The sequence below is a fragment of the Megalobrama amblycephala genome, linkage group LG21, assembly GCF_018812025.1.
Source record: "Megalobrama amblycephala isolate DHTTF-2021 linkage group LG21, ASM1881202v1, whole genome shotgun sequence".
Classification (NCBI taxonomy): Eukaryota; Metazoa; Chordata; class Actinopteri; order Cypriniformes; family Xenocyprididae; genus Megalobrama; species Megalobrama amblycephala.
In genome coordinates this window covers 16,373,930-16,395,958 of record NC_063064.1, presented here as the reverse complement: position 1 = coordinate 16,395,958, position 22,029 = coordinate 16,373,930, and the positions used below count along the sequence as shown (strand labels likewise).

The window sequence follows — 22,029 nt, the reverse complement described above, 5'->3', positions numbered from 1 at the left end:
ACACTAGGCTATTTCTGACTGGCCATTGAGCTACTTTTGTTGCACAGACCTGGCAACCCTGGGTGCTTCCTACAGGGTTTCTAGGTGGTTTCTAAGTTGTTATGAATGGTTGCTGGCCATTGCTAAGTGGTTGCTAGGGTGTTCTGAGTGGTTGTTAGGCTATTATGGGTTGCTACTAGAGCATTGCTAGGTGGTTGATAGGGTGTTCTGGGTTGTTACCAGAACATTACTGTACGGTATTTGGGTATAGTTACTAGGACGTTCCTAGGTGGTTAATGGATGTTCTGGGTGGTTATTAGGGGGTTTCTAGATGGTTGCTAAGGTTTTATGGTAGGTTGTTGGGCGTTGCTAGTATTTCTCAGTGGTCTCTAAGGTGTTTTGAGTGGTTGGTAGGCTATTCTGGGTTGTTACTAGAGCATTATTAGGTGGTTGCTAGAGTTTCTCTGTGGTCAAAAGAAAGTCCCAATATGAGCAACAATAATAATAATAATAATGGTTGCCTTAGCAAACTCTACAACCTAATACTGGCTACAAACTGGTCTGTTTTTTAATCAAATATGAGCTCAGCCTCAAAATGGGATTAGATTGTTGTTGTGTTGTGCTTGTGCTCTGCGGCTGTGCCCAGTGTTGCTGAAGTCATCCACGGATCTGGGCTGTTTATTCACCCATTAGCTGATATGTGTGTTTAATGAGGGGCTACCACATGCTGGTCAGAGGGGTAATAAAAACAGTGGAAAATCTGAGCTGGTGAGCTGGGAGAGACAGCAGGTTGGCGAAGGGTGGTTCTGGTCTGTCTGGGTTGGCATGGGGCGGTAGGGGAGTTGGGGGCAGAGTAGGTGACAGGACGGAGGTAGACATGAAAGGAAATACGCTTGGACATGGACTGACTCTCTTGTCACTTCTCATCACCCCTGCATCGATCTGGACACGTGTTTAAACGCTGTTTGTGGGCCACAAAGTGAGCTCGCTGCCCGCGTGCCTGGCAGGGCAGTGTTTTTTGAAAGAGCTTTGTTGTGAGGGGTTTATTTTTGGGAATGAAGCGAGATGGAGAACATGAAGGGGAGGTGGCGTGGAAAGAAAAGGGAAGCTGACCAATTACTAGGTCTGTTTGACTGGCAGTGATGATGGGAAGTAGTTCTGCCACGTAAAGCTGGAGGGTCTGAAGTGCTCGTCTCAATGTAAGCCCGTCAAGGAGAATATCTTTTTTTTTTTAAAGGTTGTTGATTTAAAGCTCCAAAAGCAGAGGAATTCAACTGCTGCAGGCACGGTAAGGTTACTTGACCTGCATTTTAGTTTGGAGTGGGCTCGAGGAGTGCGAGCAGATCCCCCATAGCTAACGGTTTCTTAAATGCGACCTAATGTGCTTGACCGATGTCCTGTCAGTGTCTGCCAATCCTAAATGTCACTTGACGCACTTCTGACAGTCTCTGTGTCCAAACAAATTACTCGCATGGACAATAAAACATTGTTCACCACTAAACATAGCACATTTCAGGGTTATAAACTGTTACGACGACACTGAAATGACATGTTTGAACATTCCTTTACATAAAAAATTTCTTCAAATTTGTAACAAAAAGTAACAACATCCTGAAAATTCAGGACTTTTGCAAACACTCCCCTTGTCCACACTTCACAATAATTCTCTTTACAAAGCATCTACTTTTTCTTTTCTTTTTTTGTCAATCTGACAAGTTTATTTCTTATTTTATTTAAATTTCATTTATTAATTTAAGTTTCACTATTTATTATTATTACTGTTTTAAATGTATATTTTGTCGACTGTGACAAGTGATTTGTTTACATATTGATTTAAAGGATTAGTTCACTTCTGAAAGAAAATTCCCTGATAATTTACTCATCCCCGATGTCATCCAAGATGTTCATGTCTTTCTTTCTTCAGTCGAAAAGAAATTAAGGTTTTTGAGGGAAACATTCCAAGATTCTTCAGTGGGGTTCACCGGGTGGAAGGTCCAAATTGCAGTTTCAGTGAAACTTCAAAGGGCTCTAACGCAATCCCAGACAGGGAATAAGGGTCTTATCTAGCAAAACGACCTCTCATTTGCTAAAAAATAAAATAAAAAATTATATACTTTTTAAACACAAATGCTCGTCTTGCATTAGCTCTGCGATCCACCACGCATGACATAATCACGTTACAAAGGTCACGCATGACTTAAGATGATATCGGACGATTTTGAAGTTGGAGGAGAAAATCAGATTAATTTTTTCATCGTACCGCAGTAATTCCGCCTACGCCACACATGACCTTTCAAAGTAATGCGTGGCGCATCACAGAGCAGTGCAAGATGAGCATTTGTGGTTAAAAAGTATATATATATATATATATATATATATATATATATATATATATATATATATTTATTTATTTATTTTTATTTATTTTTTTTTTTTAGAAAATGACAGGTCTTTTCGCTAGATAAGACCCTTATTTCCCATCTGGGATCGCTTAGAGCCCTTTGAAGCTGCATTGAAACTGCAATTTGGACCTTCCACCTGGTGAACCCCTCTGTATTCCACTATATGGAGAATATAATGTATATAAGAATCCTGGAATGTTTTCCTCAAAAAGCTTAATTTCTTTTCGACTGAAGAAAGAAAGGCATGAACATCTTGGATGACATGGGGGTGAGTAAATTATCAGAAAATTCATTCAGAGGTGAACTAATCCTTTAAACCTTAAATGCATACCTCGGGTCTTTAGTGACCCGGGACATCATTCACTACCCTCCTCATTCATATTTTAAAGTTAGACATCAACCTTCTTGGTATTCCTCAATCAATTCATTATAAAGAATATAACCATAAAATGATAAAAGAATGCCTATTTTTGTATTCATTTTTTGTAAACATTGTATAGGGTCGTAAACGACCCGAGGTGTGTATGAGTGTACGTATATTTTTTCTGCACAACAATAATTGAATAATTCAGTGACGGAATAAGTGCAATTCAGCTTTATTCCACAAGGTGGCAATGTCTGATACACAATGATGATGTGACGATTCATTCAGACAAAAAACGAAAAAATAAGAAAAACATGAAATGGTTCAGCGATTTACTGCAGAGCAAGTACTGAACGCAATCAAATATGACTATAACTGTTACTGGATGGATCTGGTGAAGCTGTTAGCGATCGAAATATTGATTTTGAAGATGTTGAAAATTATATAGTTTTGAGAATACGTTTGACATCGCGAATGGGCTCATATTCGTGACCTCAAACATTAAACTAGCCTATTATTTGCTGAATTTACTGGGAAATGAGCTCTGACGAGGACAGTGATGATGGCATAAAACATCTGCTCAAACTGAGCCCTTCCAAGCTCCAAAAGGTAACAAAATATGCTTTATTTTATTCTTCTGTAATTGTTACTCTAATATCAGAGGAGTTTTATATTATCGCGACAGGTAGAGATCCTTCTGTGGCAGATATAGATCCGGGTCGATAAAGACCCGAATATGTAAGAATGATTGGCGAAACAGTCATGCATTTAAGGGTTAAATTACTTTAGACTTTAATGCATTTAATAATTTTCATATAATAATAATATACATTTTTGATGATTGATTTCGTTATTTTATTAATAAGTGGCAGGACAACCACAATTGTAATTTTGGTTATTTTTCTGCTTAATTGTGCTTCCCTACTAAACTAACTTCCCTAGAGCCACAGAGAGGGTGTCTGCGGGCAGAGGAAGTTTCTAGCGCTTCCCATGTCCACCCTTCTCCTTATCAGCTCTCTCATTAGAGATGACACCACGTATAAGCATGCGACAAGGCAGCCCATGGTGCTTGCAGAGAGTCCGCGGCAGGAGGGATGAGAGAGGTGCTGGGTAACTCTCTAATTGGGATCCATCAAAGGCAGATATTCTGGCCTCCTCTCTCGCACCCGCACTCTACATCACTCTTCCTATTACAAGCTCCAGTGATCTCGATCAACTTATGTGACATGTAATGGGCAGAAAATCATGCCAGCTGGATGGGTGTGCAGTTCTATATGTGAAATAGCACAGGGGAGTTCTAGAAGACCAAGTCTTGGCATCTATTAACCATATTGGTGAACACAAATTCAGACCACGATCCTCTAAAGTTGACACTTATGACTCAATTACCTGCAACATAACTACAAGGCCAAAATGTATACACTAAATGTGCCCACTTTGGACAAAGCAAATGCATAAATGTAAATGAAAACACAGGAAGAAAGGTAGTCAGGCGGCTTGAATATTGCTTTTGCAAGATTTTTAGAGAAATGTTGATTTTGCGTTTGTGTGCGCATCCCACCTGTATCTCCAGCTGTTGAACGACCTGCATCTGGACCCTGCACTGGGCTGTACTGCGATCATCCAGGGCGTGTTCACTGTTCAGGTGTCCTGAGAGAGAGAGAAATGCAAACATGTGATGACATATCCTGATACACAGTCTACTAGATCAATCCACGACCCCATCTAAACTCCCAGAGGGAGATCTGTAAGCATATTTGGACCATCTGCCACAAACTGTGTCGCTGACCTGCCTGATACAGTTCACATACGCACACATACACACCGTACGGCTGTGTCTCAGCCTTTTGGGATTGCCTCGCAGTTTCTGCTGCGTATGCTAACGTGTTAACACTACATGCCCGTGTGCCACGTCCAGACTACACACACACACTTACAGAGCATCAGATATCTACCTGTAGTTGCGGCGTTTTGGCAAACCATGACTTCACATAAATCAAAATAGGAGCACAGATAGTTGTTTATTTTTCCATTTTGGAATCGAAATATTTAATGGAATCCTCTCCGGATCACAACGGCCCTCTCAGAGGAAACCCCTAACAATAGTGGATTTCCACTCGAAAACACACTTTTCACTAGGCGTATAAACTCAATTTCCTCTCGCAAGAAAATAAAAACAATATTAGAACATGAAAGATGTGGAAAAGGAGGTTTTCCGCTGAGGATTGTCATATGAACGAATGTGACCGTACTGTTTGCTGAAAGTTTTTTTTTTTTTTGCAAATAAATAGCTTTATTTTCTAACCGTGTTTACAGTCACTACAGTAACTTTAGGCATGAACGTCTCTCTATAGAGGGCTAATCTAGTGTCCTAATGTCTCTGTTATTCAGTTGAAATGCAGCTGGAGTGGGATATTATTTTGGAAACGGTTTTGTTTTTTTGTCAGAAAGTGCCGTAGTCCATGAACTCTGAGTGGGAGTTGAAAAAGGGGGGAAAAAAACACCTGGATATGACTTCATTTGTTTTACTCATCAAGCGCTGCTTCAGATGGGTGAGCTTTGCCCGTAGTTATTCAAGTCATGTTTTCTTTCTGAAGAAATCCAAAACACAGCAAAACAAATAGATGATGCAGTAACCAAATGAGGCAGCAAAATTGAAGAAAAAGAAAGAACTTAAAGGGATGGTGTCAGATGGACACAAAGATGGATCTTGGATCTTTCCTGTACGCCATCTGTCTCATTCCCACTCATTTTATTTACAACTTTCCCAAGCTTGAAAATCACACAAATGAACCCCTGCAGGCATACAAACACAATTATATAATCCATAAAACATAACCATCCAAAAGATGATGTCATGAAGCATTTGAGAGATGATGTCATTAATCCCTCCAGGTGCGGAAGGAGGCCCTCCCAACTTCTAACCACACACCTGGTGAAGTTTAATGATTCCCAGGTCAAGGGTCACAGGAGTGCCTTATAGAAGATGTGTTACAATGCTCCCTTTCTGAAAGCATTATAAAGCAAAAATTTATGAGAATTACTTTCATTGTACATGCTCATTTCTCTTATTATAAAAAATTGATATCCACTTTGAGATTTGCTAAAGATTACAATGAACAGTTTTATTGAATAAAGTTTTTAAAGTTTTACTTTAAGTGAGCGTTAGTTGATGGCAAAGATAATCAAGAAATAGGAGAAATGAACAGAGAAAATTAATGTTTTATCATTCTCTACTCCATTTCTCATACTGTACATTATAATGTTGTGTATTTTGATTACATTAGCCATTAACTAATGCTTGCTTAAAGTAAGACTTAATTGTAATCTTCAGCAAATCTCAAAATGAATATCCATTTTTCATTCTGTATATTATAATGTTGTGAACATGCCTAAATTCACTTGACTGATTTTGGCTTTTAAAGGTGCCCTAGAACTTTAAAAAAAAAAGATGTAATATAAGTCTAAGGTGTCCCCTGAATGTGTCTGTGAAGTTTCAGCTCAAAATACCCCATAGATTTTTTTTAATTCATTTTTTTAACTGCCTATTTTGGGGCATCATTATAAATGAGCCGATTCAGGGCTACTGGCCCTTTAATTCTCGTGCATCATGCCCACGGAGCTCGCGCTTGCCTTGAACAGTGCATAAACAAAGTTTACTAATATAACCCTCAAATGGATCATGCGGCATGCATGCGTCGGATTATGTGAGTATTGTATACTGTTATATTGTTTACATTTGATTCTGAATGAATTTGAGGCTATGCTCCGTGGCTAACGGCTAATGCTACTCTGTTGGAGAGATTTATAAAGAATGAAGTTGTGTTTATGAATTATACAGACTGCAAGTGTTTAAAAATGAAAATAGCGACGGCTCTTGTCTCCGTGAATACAGTAAGAAACGATGGTAACTTTAACCACATTTAACAGTACATTAGCAACATGCTAACGAAACATTTAGAAAGACAATTTACAAATATCACTAAAAATATCATGTAATCATGAATCATGTCAGTTATTATTGCTCCATCTGCCATTTTCGCTATTGTCCTTGCTTGCTTACCTAGTCTGATGATTCAGCTGTGCAGATCCAGACGTTACTGGCTGCCCTTGTCTAATGCATAATTTCATAATGTTGGGAACATGGGCTGGCATATGCAAATATTGGGGCGCACACCCCGACTGTTACGTAACAGTCTGTGTTATGTTGAGATTCTCCTGTTCTTCGTAGATCTTTTAAACAAATTAGATTTATATAAGGAGGAAACAATGGAGTTTGAGACTCACTGTATGTCATTTCCATGTACTGAACTCTTGTTATTTGACTATGCCAAGATAAATTCAATTTTTCATTCGAGGGCACCTTTAAATGTTAGATTTTTAATTTATTTAGACTAAATGAATACCAGCCAGTTACCAGATATTAACCACAACATTTAAAAAATCTCAATCTCATCCGACACCTTTACTAATGAGGGAATTCCTGCATTTTTCAGGACTCTTCATTGGCGTGGGTGGCCCATGAGTGAAGTTCCTCGCATGGCAGGAGAGTGACAAACGGACGTGTGTGTGAGCGGCAGAATCTTTAACCTTGGCAATACACTCTCATCCCTGTGATCCCGGCCTGCTTCATCTCCGTGACACTCCCCGCATGACATGACCGTTTTGAGTGTCCGACTGAAGGGAAAGAGGGGTGCGCATTCGCTCTCTCATGAGAAATTAAACAAAAACAATGATGTCACCCACTCGACTAATCCAGGCGCAGATAGACATTTTTTCCCCGCAAGCACATGATGATAATAACAAAAAACATGATCTCATCTTACTCTCCCTCTGCCCCCCACACCCCCTGTCTCTCTCTTTTTCTGAATAAAGGAACAGACCACAAGTTTTATGGCTCATAATAAACAGTAGCGGCGTTTTTCCGAGAGACCCGACAATGAGGCAGTGTTTACTCCCTGCACCCCGACAGGGATTTGAGGAGCATTTACAACGGTCACAGAAAAAATAGTCACAATCCAGCCAGACAAAGAGCTTGAGTATTCTAACACATGTCGTCCTGGCATGCCAGAGAAAATTGAACATCATTAAAGAGCTCAGGACGCGAGTGTGTGAGATAGAACAAGAGAGAGAGAGAGAGAGAGAGAGAGAGGAAGAAGATTAAGAGTGAATGAATGTTTTATTCTCACACTACTCTAGCTAGAGAAAAAGAAAAACAAGAGATCAAGATTTCATATGGGGATAAAAAGTGTTCATATCATGTCCAGATGAAACTGACATACATTTTAAAGAATTTTCTGAACTGATTTTGAGGGGAATTCTGTGAAAAGGATTAACAAAAAATGGTGAAATGGTGTGAGTACTGTACTCTTAGCGGCCGTTCATGCAGGACATGTTTATGCGTTTAGCTGCACTGCTTTGTAATTGTTTTCTACTAGATGGATGTCTCTGACTGTTGCACAGTGTCTTACTGTTTTTTTTTCTGTCTTGTGCTTGAGTACCATAAGACGTCAAGTCAACTTAAAAGAGGTTCCTCTTCAAGGTCAGTTTTTAAGACTGCGGACCAATCAGAAGAATGAGTGGGCGGAGCAAGCATCATTAGCGTGTTTACAGTAGAAACTGCAAATTATTTGTCGCCGACATCTCAGAAGAGGCACTTACTTATGGCCAGGATGACAATTGCATATTTGAATATTATATAATAAACATTTATGCATTTGGCAGATGCTTTGATGACTTACACTGCATTATAATATAATATAATATAATATAATATAATATAATATAATAGTCTGTCTTGTGTTTCTAAATGCAACGTGTTCAGTACAATCGATGCCCTAATGGAACAGTTAATTCACCTAGAAATGAAATTTCTGTCATTAATTACTCACCTTTGTTCACCTACATTAAACAAATGAAGATATTTTTGATGAAATCTGAAGTTTTTTTTTCCATCTCCAACGGAAAGCAACGAAATCACCACATTCAAGGTCCAGAAAGTAGTAAAAACATCATTAAAATGTTATAAAGCGACGAGAATACTTATTGTGTGCAAAAACAAAACAAAAATAATGACTTAATTCAACAATTTCCACTCTACCCTGTCATTCTCCTACGCAGTTTACATTAAAGACACACTGTAGAGCTTCTGTGTTCTACGTCAGAAAGCCGACTCAGTATTGGCTGGCTCCTGCGTCAGCATCACACGAATGCGTCGTGGTGCTCACGTGAACAGCGTCGGCTAATAATGAGCTGGCGTTCGGACGTAAACAGGTTAGAGAAAAAAAATTGTCGAATAATTTTTTTTTTTTTGTGCACCAAAAGTATTCTCGTCGCTTCATAACATTAAGTTTGAACCACTGTAGTCACGTTGACTATTTTAACAATCTCTTTACTACTTCTCTGGACCTTGAATGTGGTAATTTCATTGCTTTCTATGGGAGATAAAAAAAAAAAAATGATCAAATTTCATCAAAAATATCTTAATTTGTGTTTTCCGAAGATGAACGAAGGTCTTGTGGGTTTGGAACGATATGATGGTGAGTAATTAAAGACAGGAAATTTCATTTTTGGGTGAACTAACCCTTTAAACATGCAGTCAAACACTTAAAAACTGTAAAAACACTCGGTTCATGTTGAAAAACGTGGCTGTCAGTTCACCCACTACATTTTTAGATAGACCAACAATTAAAATAATAGTGCAAAAAGAACACATTCTATGTGAATGCACCCTTATTGGAGGCTGAAAGCATTATTAAATTACCCAAAATGAACACGTACGAGATAAGGGATGTGTAGAGCTTTGTGAATGGCGGGCGTTCGTACAGTGGGCACTGATTCCATGTGGGCCTCATTTCCTACTATAAGTGGCAGGCAGCCAGATGGGGCTATAGAATAGACAAAAAGAACACAAGAAGAGAGAGAGAGAGAGAGACTCCTCTCTTCCTGTCTTTAGCGATGACTAAAGTGTTCTGACTGGGCCAGGGTGCACAGCACTGATGGCAATATCTGTCACCCCCTCCTTTCTTATCTCACGTCCCCCCCTCTCCGCTTGCCCCGAGGCTATGTGAAATGAGACACCGCGCAACCAAACAACAGCTTTACTCTTAAAACTTTCCCAGACTCTCCGGCTCTTTGATGTGCGTGTCAGCGACTATCATACGCGCTTCCCTCTCCCGCCCGTGTGCACCGAGCACGCTCTTCACCCCCGTCGCCAGGGACGACCGGAGGAAATTTACATACACATCTTTCCAGCTTGTCAATACGGCAGTCCCCTCGAGGAAGCGCAGCCCTGGAGTCAAAAGATGAAGCGACGGCCGAGCATTTCATCCCAGTAAATAAACACACGAGGATGTGACCGCCACTCATTAACGGACAAGAACACCCGACTACTGTAAGAGATGGAGCTGACCCGCTGGATATCAAAGAAGGTGTTCGAGGGAGAGTAAGAGAAAATAAACAGCAGTAGCGTTGCGAGCTTCGAGCCCGCTGGGGCCACGGCAATGGCTGGATCGCACCCCTGTGACAGGCGGACATGTCAGGACTTTCCACTGTGAAGTCTCATTATTTTAACACACAGAGACAATGGGACTGTTTACATCGCCTTCCCTGTCTGATCTCTTCCTCTCTTTATCTCCTCTCGCCCCCCCCAGCATCCCTAAAGACCCCAAACTGGCAAACACACGCGCAAAAAAAAAAAAGAGATGGCGAGAAGAAAGAAGATTGGGAAAAGGGAGATAGAGGAGGGGAGGGAGCCTCTTTTTGATGTCTTTGCTTGTATCCAAGAAACAAAGGCTTCTAATTGTAAATGAGCTAATTAAGTAAACCACTAACGAAGCGTGAAAACAATTTGCTTGACCCAGCAGTGGAGCGCTCAGGAATGGAGAGGCAGAATTATGGGAGCGGGGAGCTAATCGACCTCTGACAGCATTGAAGAGTTGCGGGCAGCTACCTGATCAGACACACACACACACACACACACACACACACACACACACACACACACACAGACTTTGTTCCTCTTGAACGCAGGACAGGTCAACAGGAAGACAGCCGGACATCTGTCTCTATGGTTACTAGCAGGGCATGTGTAAACTAGCTTCCTGTGCAAAAGTATTAAGCTGAACCTTTGGGAAAAACTGTCATGAAAGCCATACAGTTTATTTCTGGAGTTAAAGGTACACTAAATCATTTATCTTATTTTAATTAATTAATTAACTTATTTAATTAACTCTACAGAAATTAGTATTAGAACTATTTGTATAGTAGTTAAAAAAAAAGTACGCTCACATCAATAAACTTTTTCAACTTTTCTAGGCTGGAATGTATTAATAATATATACGTATATACATAAAAAATATATATAAAATTATGACTATTATATATACAGTACAGTCCAAAAGTTTGGAACTACTAAGATTTTAATGTTTTTAAAAGAAGTTTCGTCTGCTCACCAAGGCTACATTTATTTAATTAAAAATACAGTAAAAAACAGTAATATTGTGAAATATTATTACAATTTAAAATAACTGTGTACTATTTAAATATATTTGACAAAGTAATTTATTCCTGTGATGCAAAGCTGAATTTTCAGCATCGTTACTCCAGTCTTCAGTGTCACATGATCCTTCAGAAATCATTCTAATATGCTGATTTGCTGCTCAATAAACATTTATGATTATTTTCAATGTTGAAAACAGTTGTGTACTTTTTTTTTTCAGGATTCCTTGATGAATAGAAAGTTCAGAAGAACAGCATTTATCTGAAATACAAAGCTTCTGTAGCATTATACACTACCGTTCAAAAGTTTGGGGTCAGTAAGAATTTTTATTTTTATTTTTTTGAAAAGAAATTAAAGAAATGAATACTTTTATTCAGCAAGGATGCATTAAATCAATCAAAAGTGGCAGTAAAGACATTTATAATGTTACAAAATATTAGATTTCAGATAAACACTGTTCTTTTGAACTTTCTATTCATCAAATAATCCTGAAAAAAAATATTGTACACAAATATTTTGTACAATTGTACACATTAAATGTTTCTTGAGCAGCAGAATCAGCATATTAGAATGATTTCTGAAGGATCATGTGACACTGAAGACTGGAGTAATGATGCTGAAAATTCAGCTTTGCCATCACAGGAATAAATTACTTTGTGAAATATATTCAAATAGAAAACAGTTATTTTAAATTGTAATAATATTTCACAATATTACTGTTTTTTTACTGTATTTTTAATTAAATAAATGTAGCCTTGGTGAGCAGACGAAACTTCTTTTAAAAACATTAAAAATCTTAGTGGTTCCAAACTTTTGGACTGTATATATATATATATATATATATATATATATATATATATATATATATATATATATATATATATATATTCTTTTTTCAAGATTCTTTGGTAAATATAAAGTTCAAAAGAGCAACATGTATTTGCAATAGAAATTCTTTACTGTCACTTTCGTATTAATTTTAATTTCTTTAAAAAAAAAAAAGAAAAGAAATCTCTTTCTTTAAAGAAAACCAAAAAGTGCGCACAAACATTTATATTCTGTGACATACTACGCATTTGCTTGTAACTCTACAGAGGGCACTCTAGTTTACTCTGATTGTGTCCTCTGACTGTGAAATACCCGTCTATCAAGCGTTAGCCCTCTTTTTTCATACACGAGTACAGTCCCACAGCGCTGGTGAATGTCTCATGCTCTCTTCAGCAATAACCTTGCACCCCCCACCTCCCTGTGGAATTCATTCGTCTCTTGTCTGTTCAAACATCACACCTGAACAAGGCTGTCATCCGCCTGGCTTTCTTATTGCCTTTCCTCTCATCCCCACACTAACTTCAGCGCAAGAGAAGGCCTTTAGTTTACAAGCGACCTGCAAGCTCATCGAAAAAAGGATGAATGCACACTGACAGAAGGAAATACTAACAGCCATAGACTTGTTTTGCGGGATGCAGCGGACAATGATGAATGCTCAGAAGCTCGGCGGCGGGGGTTTTACGCGAGTTACAAGGTTTGACGTGAATGTAGCACATGACGTGCTTCTGGAGTGGATTTGACGGACAGCTGTCACTCACTTGATGAACTGGCCCATGTCCTCGCAGAGCGCCTCGCAGCCGGGCCACTTGCACTCGCCGTGTCCGTAGAGCGGGTGGGAGGCCGTGTGTTCCTCATGGGTTGAGCTAAGAAAGACAAAAAATAAATGGTTAGTCGAACTATAAAAGATTATGTCACACTAAACTTTGATGTAAGCGGTAGGAGTGTTCAGGAAAACGATTTTGTTTGGTAACGCAGAAATTACACACTCCATTCTTCAAAAACATCTAAACACCTGCTTGCTTAAATCAAAACAACTCATTGAGGTCGATATCTAACCAATTTTTCAGGCAGTCGGCATGGTAGCCTCGCACACATGCGACTAATACAAAGCAATGAAGCAATGGAAACAGTCGCGAACGTTCCCCTGTCTGGGAAAGCCGATAGCTTTGAGCCAGTCCTTCAGGAAGCTTTGAACAAATGCAGTTCGAGTGGACCTGGTGAAATGTAAAGAAAACATCAGCTTTCCATAATCGTGACTGACAGGCTTCCAATAGTAAGTGTATATCATTGTATTAGCATCTCGCACTACGACACAGGTTCAGATGTCTCAGACGCGGCCAGGAACAACATGCCGCTATCTAATTACGCACGAAACGTGGATGATCTTCAGATGTTTCTCGGTAACGTCGGGAGTACGGATAAGGTGGGTGCTGATGTGCTGACAGGGCCTGCTGGTGGGGCCTGGGGATAAATGCTATGGTTTTGTTTCATTTGAGATACAGCCACTGTGTGCTCTGTGGCCGAGAAGTCTGGATCAGGTCTCTCTGGCCCGGCTTCTGTAGAGACCCATAACGGATCAGCCTCAAACTCCCGCCAGCAGTCTCATCCAGCAATTTTTCATTTCGGGCTTGGCCAGCCGCCACGGGCTAGCATGTAGCTTTGGTTTTTTGTGAGGGCAGGGACCACAGAATCCTTCGTCATGTGTCTGACTGTTGCTAAGCATGGGCAGGGGGCTAAAGGAGGGGGGGGGGGGGCGCAGCTTGTGGCGGTTGAAGGTCTGGGGAACTCTTCCCAATTCCACATCAGAGTACTGCTTAATATAAAGCAGCTTGCTCGCAGATGAGGCCCTCCTGATGCGGCACACACACGCTCCCTCCACCTCTTCATCAGATGTGCTGGCAGTGGACGGCCCACGCAATTCAGAAGCTGCTTGAGCGCTAGACATTACAAACTACTGGCAACCACACTGTCCACATGTGCCATGCATTAGCCTCACCGCACAGTTTTTCTTCCCTTTTGAGTTGCGAGTGTGTGTGTGTGTGTGTGTGTTTGTGTGTAAATGTGTTAGGCCAAGTCAGGGAGAACAGTGTTAGAAGAAAACATGATGGAGGGCGTGCTTTTCTTTCTGTTTAGCCATGTCCGTGTAGCATGACAGGGTGGGGTGTGTGATTTAGCTGTAGTTTGAAGGCCTCACCGGTGTAAAAATGGCCATATTTCATAAAAAGATCCACAGAATCGCTGCAACATTATATTGCAGAACCATTCAGGTGAATGGTACAAATTATACAATATTAGAATAAAAAAAATATTTTGTTAATGAGCTATTTCGGCATTTATTTATTTATTTATTTTTTTACATTTTACATTTATTATTAATTTATGCATGTACTGTATCTGTGCATATGGATGCTTGCTTCCGGCATGAAATAAAAAATAAAAAAGGTAATTGCGACTTTTTATCTCACAATTCTGACTGTTTTTCTCGCAATTGCAAGTATGCATCTAAGAATTCTGACTTTTTTACTCAGAACTGCGCGTTATAAAGTCAGAATTGCATGATATAAACTAGCAATTGCGTCTTATAAAGTCTGACTTTTTTCCTCAGAATTCTGAGTTTATATTTCACAATTCTGACTTTATAAAATGCAACTGCAAACATCAGTCTTTTTCCCCTCACAACTGGACATTATAACACGTTTGATATAAAATGTAATGATCTAAAGTCAGAATTGTGAGTTATAATGTCAGAATTACATGATATAAACTTGCAATTGTGAGCAAAAAGTTCAGAATTGCGAGAAAAAAAGTATGTGTCAGAATATAAATTCGCAATTCCGACTTTTTCTCGCAATTGCGAGTTTATATCAAGCAATTCTGACATAACTCGCAATTCTGAGTTTATATCATGCAATTCTGAGTTTATATCTCGTAATTCTGAGAAAAAAAGTCAGAATTATGAGATATAAACTCACAATTGCCAGAAAAAAGTCAGAATTGTGAGATAAAAAGTCGCAATTACCTTTTTTTTATTAAGTCAAGTCAGAACTGCATGATATAAAGTCAGAATTGCGAGTTATAATGTCAGAATTACATGATATAAACTTGCAATTGTGAGCAAAACGTTCAGAATTGCGAGAAAAAAAGTATATCAGAATATAAATTCACAATTCCGACTTTTTTCTCGCAATTGCGAGTTTATATCAAGCAATTCTGACATTATAACTCGCAATTCTGAGTTTATATCTCGCAATTCTGAGAAAAAAAGTCCGAATTATGAGATATAAACTCGCAATTGCCAGAAAAAAAGTCCGAATTCTGAGATAAAAAGTCGCAATTACCTTTTTTTATTAAGTTATGAAGTCAGAACTGCATGATATAAAGTCAGAATTGCGAGTTATAATGTCAGAATTGCATGATATAAACTCGGAGTTGCGAGAAAAAGTCAGAATTGCAAGTTTATATCACAATTCTGATTTTATAAGACGCAATTGCGAGTTTATATCATGCAATTCTGACTTTATAACTTGCAATTGTGAGTTTATATCTCTCAATTCTGAGAAAAAAAGTTACCTTTTTTATTTTTTTATTCAGTGGCGGAAACAAGCTTCCATATGTGCATACATAGGCTGGGCTGGCACTGTGTAGGCTTGATAAATTACCTTTATATAAGAACAACAGCAGTCTAAGGTGTGTCCTCATTTAGATGGCTAGGTAACCAATGTGTGTATATACATACATGTGTGTGTGTGTTTTACTTACTGAGTGCTCTGCAGGGGACCGCCTTTGGAATAAGGCGTGAGATGCTCGTCACTGGACTCCTTGGTGAAGGACGAGATCCACTCAAAGAGTCTTGCTCTTAAAAATACATAGAACATATGAGTACCCCACAGTAGGACCACTTTTCTCTCTCACGCACACAGCTGCTCACCTCTCGGCTAAATTGTCGGTACACTTTCACCCACTCCACACACACACTCATGCTAAACTGGCACAGGGGCGTCAGTCATGCTGAAGGCATGCTATGTTCTGAGGAACTCACACGAGCACCTAATATCAAATGAACCCAGGCATTTTACATCAGCTCATCAAACGGCACCTGACAGCAGAGACCTTGAAATACGACGTGTGACAAAAATGTCTACTTGAAAATATACTGTCATGTAGCAGTTGGCACTCTGAATGCATAGCTATAGCACTTGTTTGTTTGCTTACTTTTAATATACTGTCAATTATCATTTTAAACGGTGTATACTGGTCATTCATGACTTTGATTCACTATAAAAAAAAAAAATGTATCATGTGGATAAAGTATGCTTGTGAATTTTCCACTGACCTGTCTCTCTTTGGAGTGTGCACAGAGTTCTGTCCATTTGGCAAAGGATGATGGGGGATCTGAGGTGAGACCTTGGAGGCCGAGTATGAGGTAGTGTTGGAGCTGTTGGTGGTCAGATCGAGACCCTCGTGTTTCATGGCCTCCTCTGTGCTCTGAACACCGGCCACGTCCTTCCACAACTGCTGCAGGTCAGTGGGACACATGGCTGAGACAGACAGAAAGCAAGCAAGAGATGACTACAAACTATGAATCATTATTTATTACAATAAACCATAATGTCCTCAGCCAGAACAAAAACACCTTTAGTAAACTATAAGTGCTATAATCCACAAACTCAACAATGTGAGTTGACAATCCCTGAGTCAACAACAGGTGCCATATGATGAAACCAATTCTATGTAGACAATTTTTCACCATGTTTATTAGTTTTCCTCATCTTTGTTGTGCTGAAAGTTATAAGCCTGGTGCTGAATGACGAAAGCTCCTTCTGAAAGCATTCAAAACCTGCGTATCTCCTTATCACACCTTCAAAGCCACCCCCTCTCCACCTCACCTCATCTTGAACGGCGGCCAGCTGGCAGCGCATCCCGCCCCAGAGATCTCAAAGTCTGGCGGTGCGCTGACATTAGTGTGGCAAGCCATAAAACACCAGGCGCACAGCGCGCCACACTTCACTACGGGAGGGGGGCATGCCAATGGGACTTGTTAAGTTCACGGGAGAGCAGAAGGAGGGAACTGTCCAAATCCGAGGAAGCAAATGGCTAATTTCAGCGTGTTTTTGTTATCTTTCAACATCTCCGCAAATCCCCCTGGCTACCTCCATTTGTAATTATCACTGTCCCGACCGGCACTGCAACTCACCGGGTGAATTAATCTTGGCGAGATGCTCTCTTGGCATTTTTTTTTGTTTTATTTTCCCCTCAAACTTGCTGAATTCGGGATTGTTTTCATCTCTTGGAAAGGCGGAGGGGGTCTAGGTTGGGAGGGAGATTTGAGGGTGTTAAAAAGAGGAGGGGGGGAGGGCGCCCAAGCTCGTCTGGCGCACACTGTTCCCGAAAAGCCACAGCCTGCTACGCTATCTCACATGGCAAAGACTTAATAGCAATCTAAATATTATGTCTGGTCCGCCAGCATTCTTGTCCCGGACCCCGCCAAAACAAAACTCCTCGCCTGGCCTGGCTCACTTCACCCCCCTGCCTCCCCCTCTTCCCAGCAGGCCCGGGGCCAGGGAAATGATGTATGGCCACACTTGCAGCTACAGGCTGTTGTTCCCTAGACACAGACAACCTGACAGAGCACCAAAGGGCCACAAATGTATTTTAACCCTGCAAATAACCAAGCCAGAGCGGTAGTGTGGTGCTGTTGCCGTGGATAGAGGATGGAGGACTTTTCTGCAAGTTTCTACTTTTGTGAAAGAACAGCCAGAACATAGGAAGTGGAAGGGAGGACGCAGGGTGGAGATGGAGCGGTTTACCTACAGTGAAGTGTTTTTGTATTGCATTTTCTTCCAAATACACACACACACACACACACACACAGGGGCAGGTGAGGCGTTTCCCCTGTGGTTGGCCACACACTCTCTTTCTCTCTCACACACACTTCACAGAAAACATTGAAGACAACCTCATCCCTGTGATGGCAAAGCTGAATGTTCAGCAGCTATTACTCCAGTCTTCAGGGTCACATGATCCTTCAGAAATCATTGTAATATGTGAATTTGGTGCCAAACAGTTTATTTCCTGTCCTTGATTCTGATTGGTCAATAGCTGTGTTTAGCCTTAGCAACCACTCTTAGCAATGTAAACTGTCTGTTCTCAATTGATATTGTTTATAGAATTGTGAGAAAGAGATCGAGTGAGCGAATTTATTACCTCCATTCAGATTTAGCATTTTCCTTCAGGTCAGTCCTGTGCTCATAATAAAAAATCTGTTTAAATGTCAGCTGCAATATCTTGTCCTTTTAACAGTTAAGGGGTTTTCCCGTGACTGACAGCGCTAGTCAAAGCATTTGTCAGTTGCATCTTGTTCCGTGTTCACAACAATTCAGTCTTTTCAATGTAAAAGTCTTCACTAGTGACTGACACACTCATAAAGACAGTCTTTGCTGCCATCTAATGGTGTAATAATGTAACTTCTTTTGCTGTTCACGGTCAGGGACTATTTTTTCCGGCGGAAGGAAGGCTTTTAGTGATTCTACTTCATGAAAGTTGCAGTGTTACATATATTTTTGGCTTTAATATTTGTATTATATATTCAATTTAATGAACACTTGCTGAATAAAACTATTTATTTCTTTGAAATCTTACTTATCCCAAACTTTTGAATGGTAGCACATAAACTTTTTTTTTGTTTTTTTTGAGGTATGCTACTGTTTCACCGCAGCTCTGACTACATTACACTTTCTGTTTACCATCTACATATGACTAACATTCATAAGTAAATGGCCAATCACAAAGCAACATGAAAAATTCCCCTTTGGTTTCTCATGTCTGCTCCCTCCTCTAGCTTCATGCTTCACAACTCCTGAAAAAAAAAAAAAAATCTGAAGAAAAGTTTGGCATGGTGATCACAAAGCATTAAGCTGAGTCCAACAGATCTAGTTGCGCCCTTTGGACAGGAATTAAAATGACTTACTGTAACTGTTAAGTGAATATTACAAAGAAACAAAAAGTCATGCTGGCTAGCAGTCTGTCTAATGCAGTGAGTCACTTGGGTTTGAAACTCTAGCCTTTCTGAGGGAATGACTGGACACGCCAAACAAACACGAAAACAACAACAACGGTTGGCGCCACCCACGGATCAGAGAACAAATCCTTTTCAGCAGCAGCTACGGCCAAGCATGACTAGCCAGAAGAATGCGCATGGTTGGCTGGCCAGTCATAATGGAGGGCTTCTTTTCAGAGAGGGATTGTGGGGAAATTCCATGATTCTGTTCTGTCGCAGGATTTGTTGAAGGGATTCCAAGAGCCCAGAGTTTATTGTTCTTCAGACCCCTTGAAACAATGACATAAGCAACAGGAGTGGGAGGTGGGCGCTGGGGTCTACGCCAGAAAGATGCCAAAGCCAAAAGTTTACAGCTGTCGCTAAAAATTATTTTCATCAATCTGTAAACCTTCTTTTGCTTTGCTCCTTTCTCTCTCCCTCTCCTTTTTTTTTCCATCAGACTACTTTTCCTAAAAGCAGCCGCGTGCATGTGTGTGTGTGTGTGTGTGTGGTAGGCCCACTCAGGGTTCCGGATGACGAGTCTATGTTTTCTTAAGACTGAAATAATCAGAGATGTCAAGAGCAATGGGCGAGAATGAGAGTCAAGCACTCTAATAAAAGACCGCGATCATTTTGGAGGCCCTATCGGCAAGAGCGGTAGGGATTTCAGCATGGAAACTGGAGTCGGCTCCCTGTTTGTTCTGTCCTGTTGAGGCTCTTGTAATGTTACGGCCGCTGTGGAACCTGTAAAAGTTGATGTGTCTAATTTCGGCGGACGGTGGCCAGTTTGCAGTCAAGATCCATTTCTGGTTGGACCCTTTGACAAAATGAGGAAAAATGGAAAAATATATTCAAATCTGATCCAAAATATCCATTTCCTTCTTTAGGATAAGCTCGTCTGGAGCGTGTAAAACCCAAACGCGCACACACATAAGCCCCCTCCCGGCTTGTGCACAAAGCCCGGTGAATTTTGTGGCATATTTTACCTATTATCCAAATGACTGCCTTCCACAAAACCAACAATCAAGCTTTGCTTTTATCTCTTTATGAGCTGATTAAGTTAACAAGCTTCACATGTGGCTCTACGGACATGGCTGTAGTTAGTCTCCGGGGGGCTTCATCCTGCTCTAATAGATTGAGATGATAGCTCATTGCCAAATTTTGGAGCAAGAAGAATGAGGGATTCATTTTACAGCCAGCTTTATTAGCATTTAAGGTTGCGCATGTAGTAGCGGGGCAATTTGAGAGCATGCATATGTGTGTGTGTGTGTGGTGGAGGCTGACTAAGGAAGAATAAGTGGGCGGCGGACGCAGGTCTGGCCTCAGCCTGAGACTGCCATCTGGTCCTGGGCTATGGGTATGAACACAGATGCTGCATTTATTTAGCACACTGCATTTCCTCCAGAGCTCCACTTTCCTTTAATAGGCATCACTAAAGGAGCAAATCAGATGTTCTGTGGTGTTTTTCTGGCTGTTGAGGACAAGAGGAGAGCTGTGAAAGAGACAGACCACCAGGCTGAGAGGCCTGCGGTTGTAGCACCTCACCCTGGGGCTAGACGGAGTCAGATTTTTGTGGCCTGTATTGACCAGCTAACGAAGTTTTGCACTTTCAAAGATATGCATTAATTCAAGCGAGTCAGTATCTGCAACAAAACTGGCTGAAAAAAAAAAAAAAGATTGAACTCACATCAAGCAGGTGACTCTAATTGATTTCAGTAGTCTAGCAAAAACAAATATCATATAAAATAGTACATTTTTAATTACACTGAACTATGCTAAGCTTAAGCTAAGCTTGATTTGACCATTTATGAAGAACATTGTGCACATACTAAATATACTACTACACATATTTGTGTAGTAATAAATACATATCTACACATAATATATCTGCCTTTATACAATAATTGGCATGTTCCTTTAACTGGTTTATTCTTTCTTTTAACTAAGGCCTAAAATTAAATTTCAGCCATTAAAAAAAACATACAAACAAAACAACAACTTTATTTGTCTTTGACTTGTTTTCCAGTTTTTCCAAAAAAGTCCTTAGCATAAAATAAATGTACACAATGTGTAAAATATTAAGACTTGTTTTCATTTTTATATTAAATATAAGTGTATTTTGTCTTACTAAACTAGCATACTTTTTCCACTTCTTTTAAGTATAAACAAATTAAAAACAAGTGAAAATATGCTAGTGCAGGTAATTAAAATCCACTTATATTCGAGATACAAACTACAAAAACAAGTCTTAATATTTTATGCTGTGTTGATTCTCATAAACTTCATCTTAAGTATTTTTAGATATTTTAACTGGAAAATAAAATACTTAAGAATTCAGTTTTTATTTTTGGAATCTGGCAGTACCCGTGGCCTCAAATGTTGGCAAAGTGTCAGTTAGTCAAGCAGATACAGTTTGCCATCCAGGTACTGTATTAGAAATACATAGTATTTGGACATCCAATCATTTGACCCTGCTTTTTGCCAAAAACCAGTGAATCCCAAGCCTTGTTTAACAGAAACTGTGTGTAATTGCATTGGTATGTGTACCTTGCTGCAGGCTCTGAATGGGTACTGCTCCTTGGCCCGGCTGTAGGTTCACCAGGCCCTGTCTTTGTAGATTCAGAATGTGTTGCTGCTGTAGTTGTTGCATCTGGATCAACTGCTGTTGGAAAGCCAGCTGTTTATTCCCCAACTGCTGCTGCTGAGAACGAGAGAGGGAGAGAGAGAGAGAGAAAGGCATGTTAAACAACAAAACAAAGAGATGGGAAAAGCGAGAGGAAGAGACTTTGAGAGCTGCAGGATGGAGAGGGCGGGAAAGAGGAGACATTCATTGGTTTTTATAAGCCTTCAACCTCGTCCAGGACATGTTTAGATAGGACATATCCTGGAATAGAGATATTTTCCCCGCCAATCACCAAAG

The 22,029-nt window shown here is 40.0% G+C and overlaps 1 protein-coding gene across 6 annotated transcripts in view; it reads right to left on the bottom strand.

Annotated features, from left to right (window-relative positions):
* Nucleotides 1-22,029, bottom strand: part of foxp4 (forkhead box P4) — a 363,043-nt gene that overhangs the window by 26,056 nt on the left and 314,958 nt on the right. For 5 of the 6 annotated variants that reach the window (XM_048172841.1, XM_048172843.1, XM_048172842.1 and 2 more), the window contains 5 exons: nt 21,657-21,810; nt 16,407-16,611; nt 15,833-15,928; nt 12,831-12,936; nt 4,307-4,393 (listed from right to left, as the gene is read on the bottom strand). In XM_048172841.1, coding sequence (XP_048028798.1) covers nt 4,307-4,393; nt 12,831-12,936; nt 15,833-15,928; nt 16,407-16,611; nt 21,657-21,810 — 648 coding nt within the window. The remainder of the gene's footprint in view (nt 1-4,306; nt 4,394-12,830; nt 12,937-15,832; nt 15,929-16,406; nt 16,612-21,656; nt 21,811-22,029) is intronic. The other variant, XM_048172845.1, reaches the window with a different exon arrangement.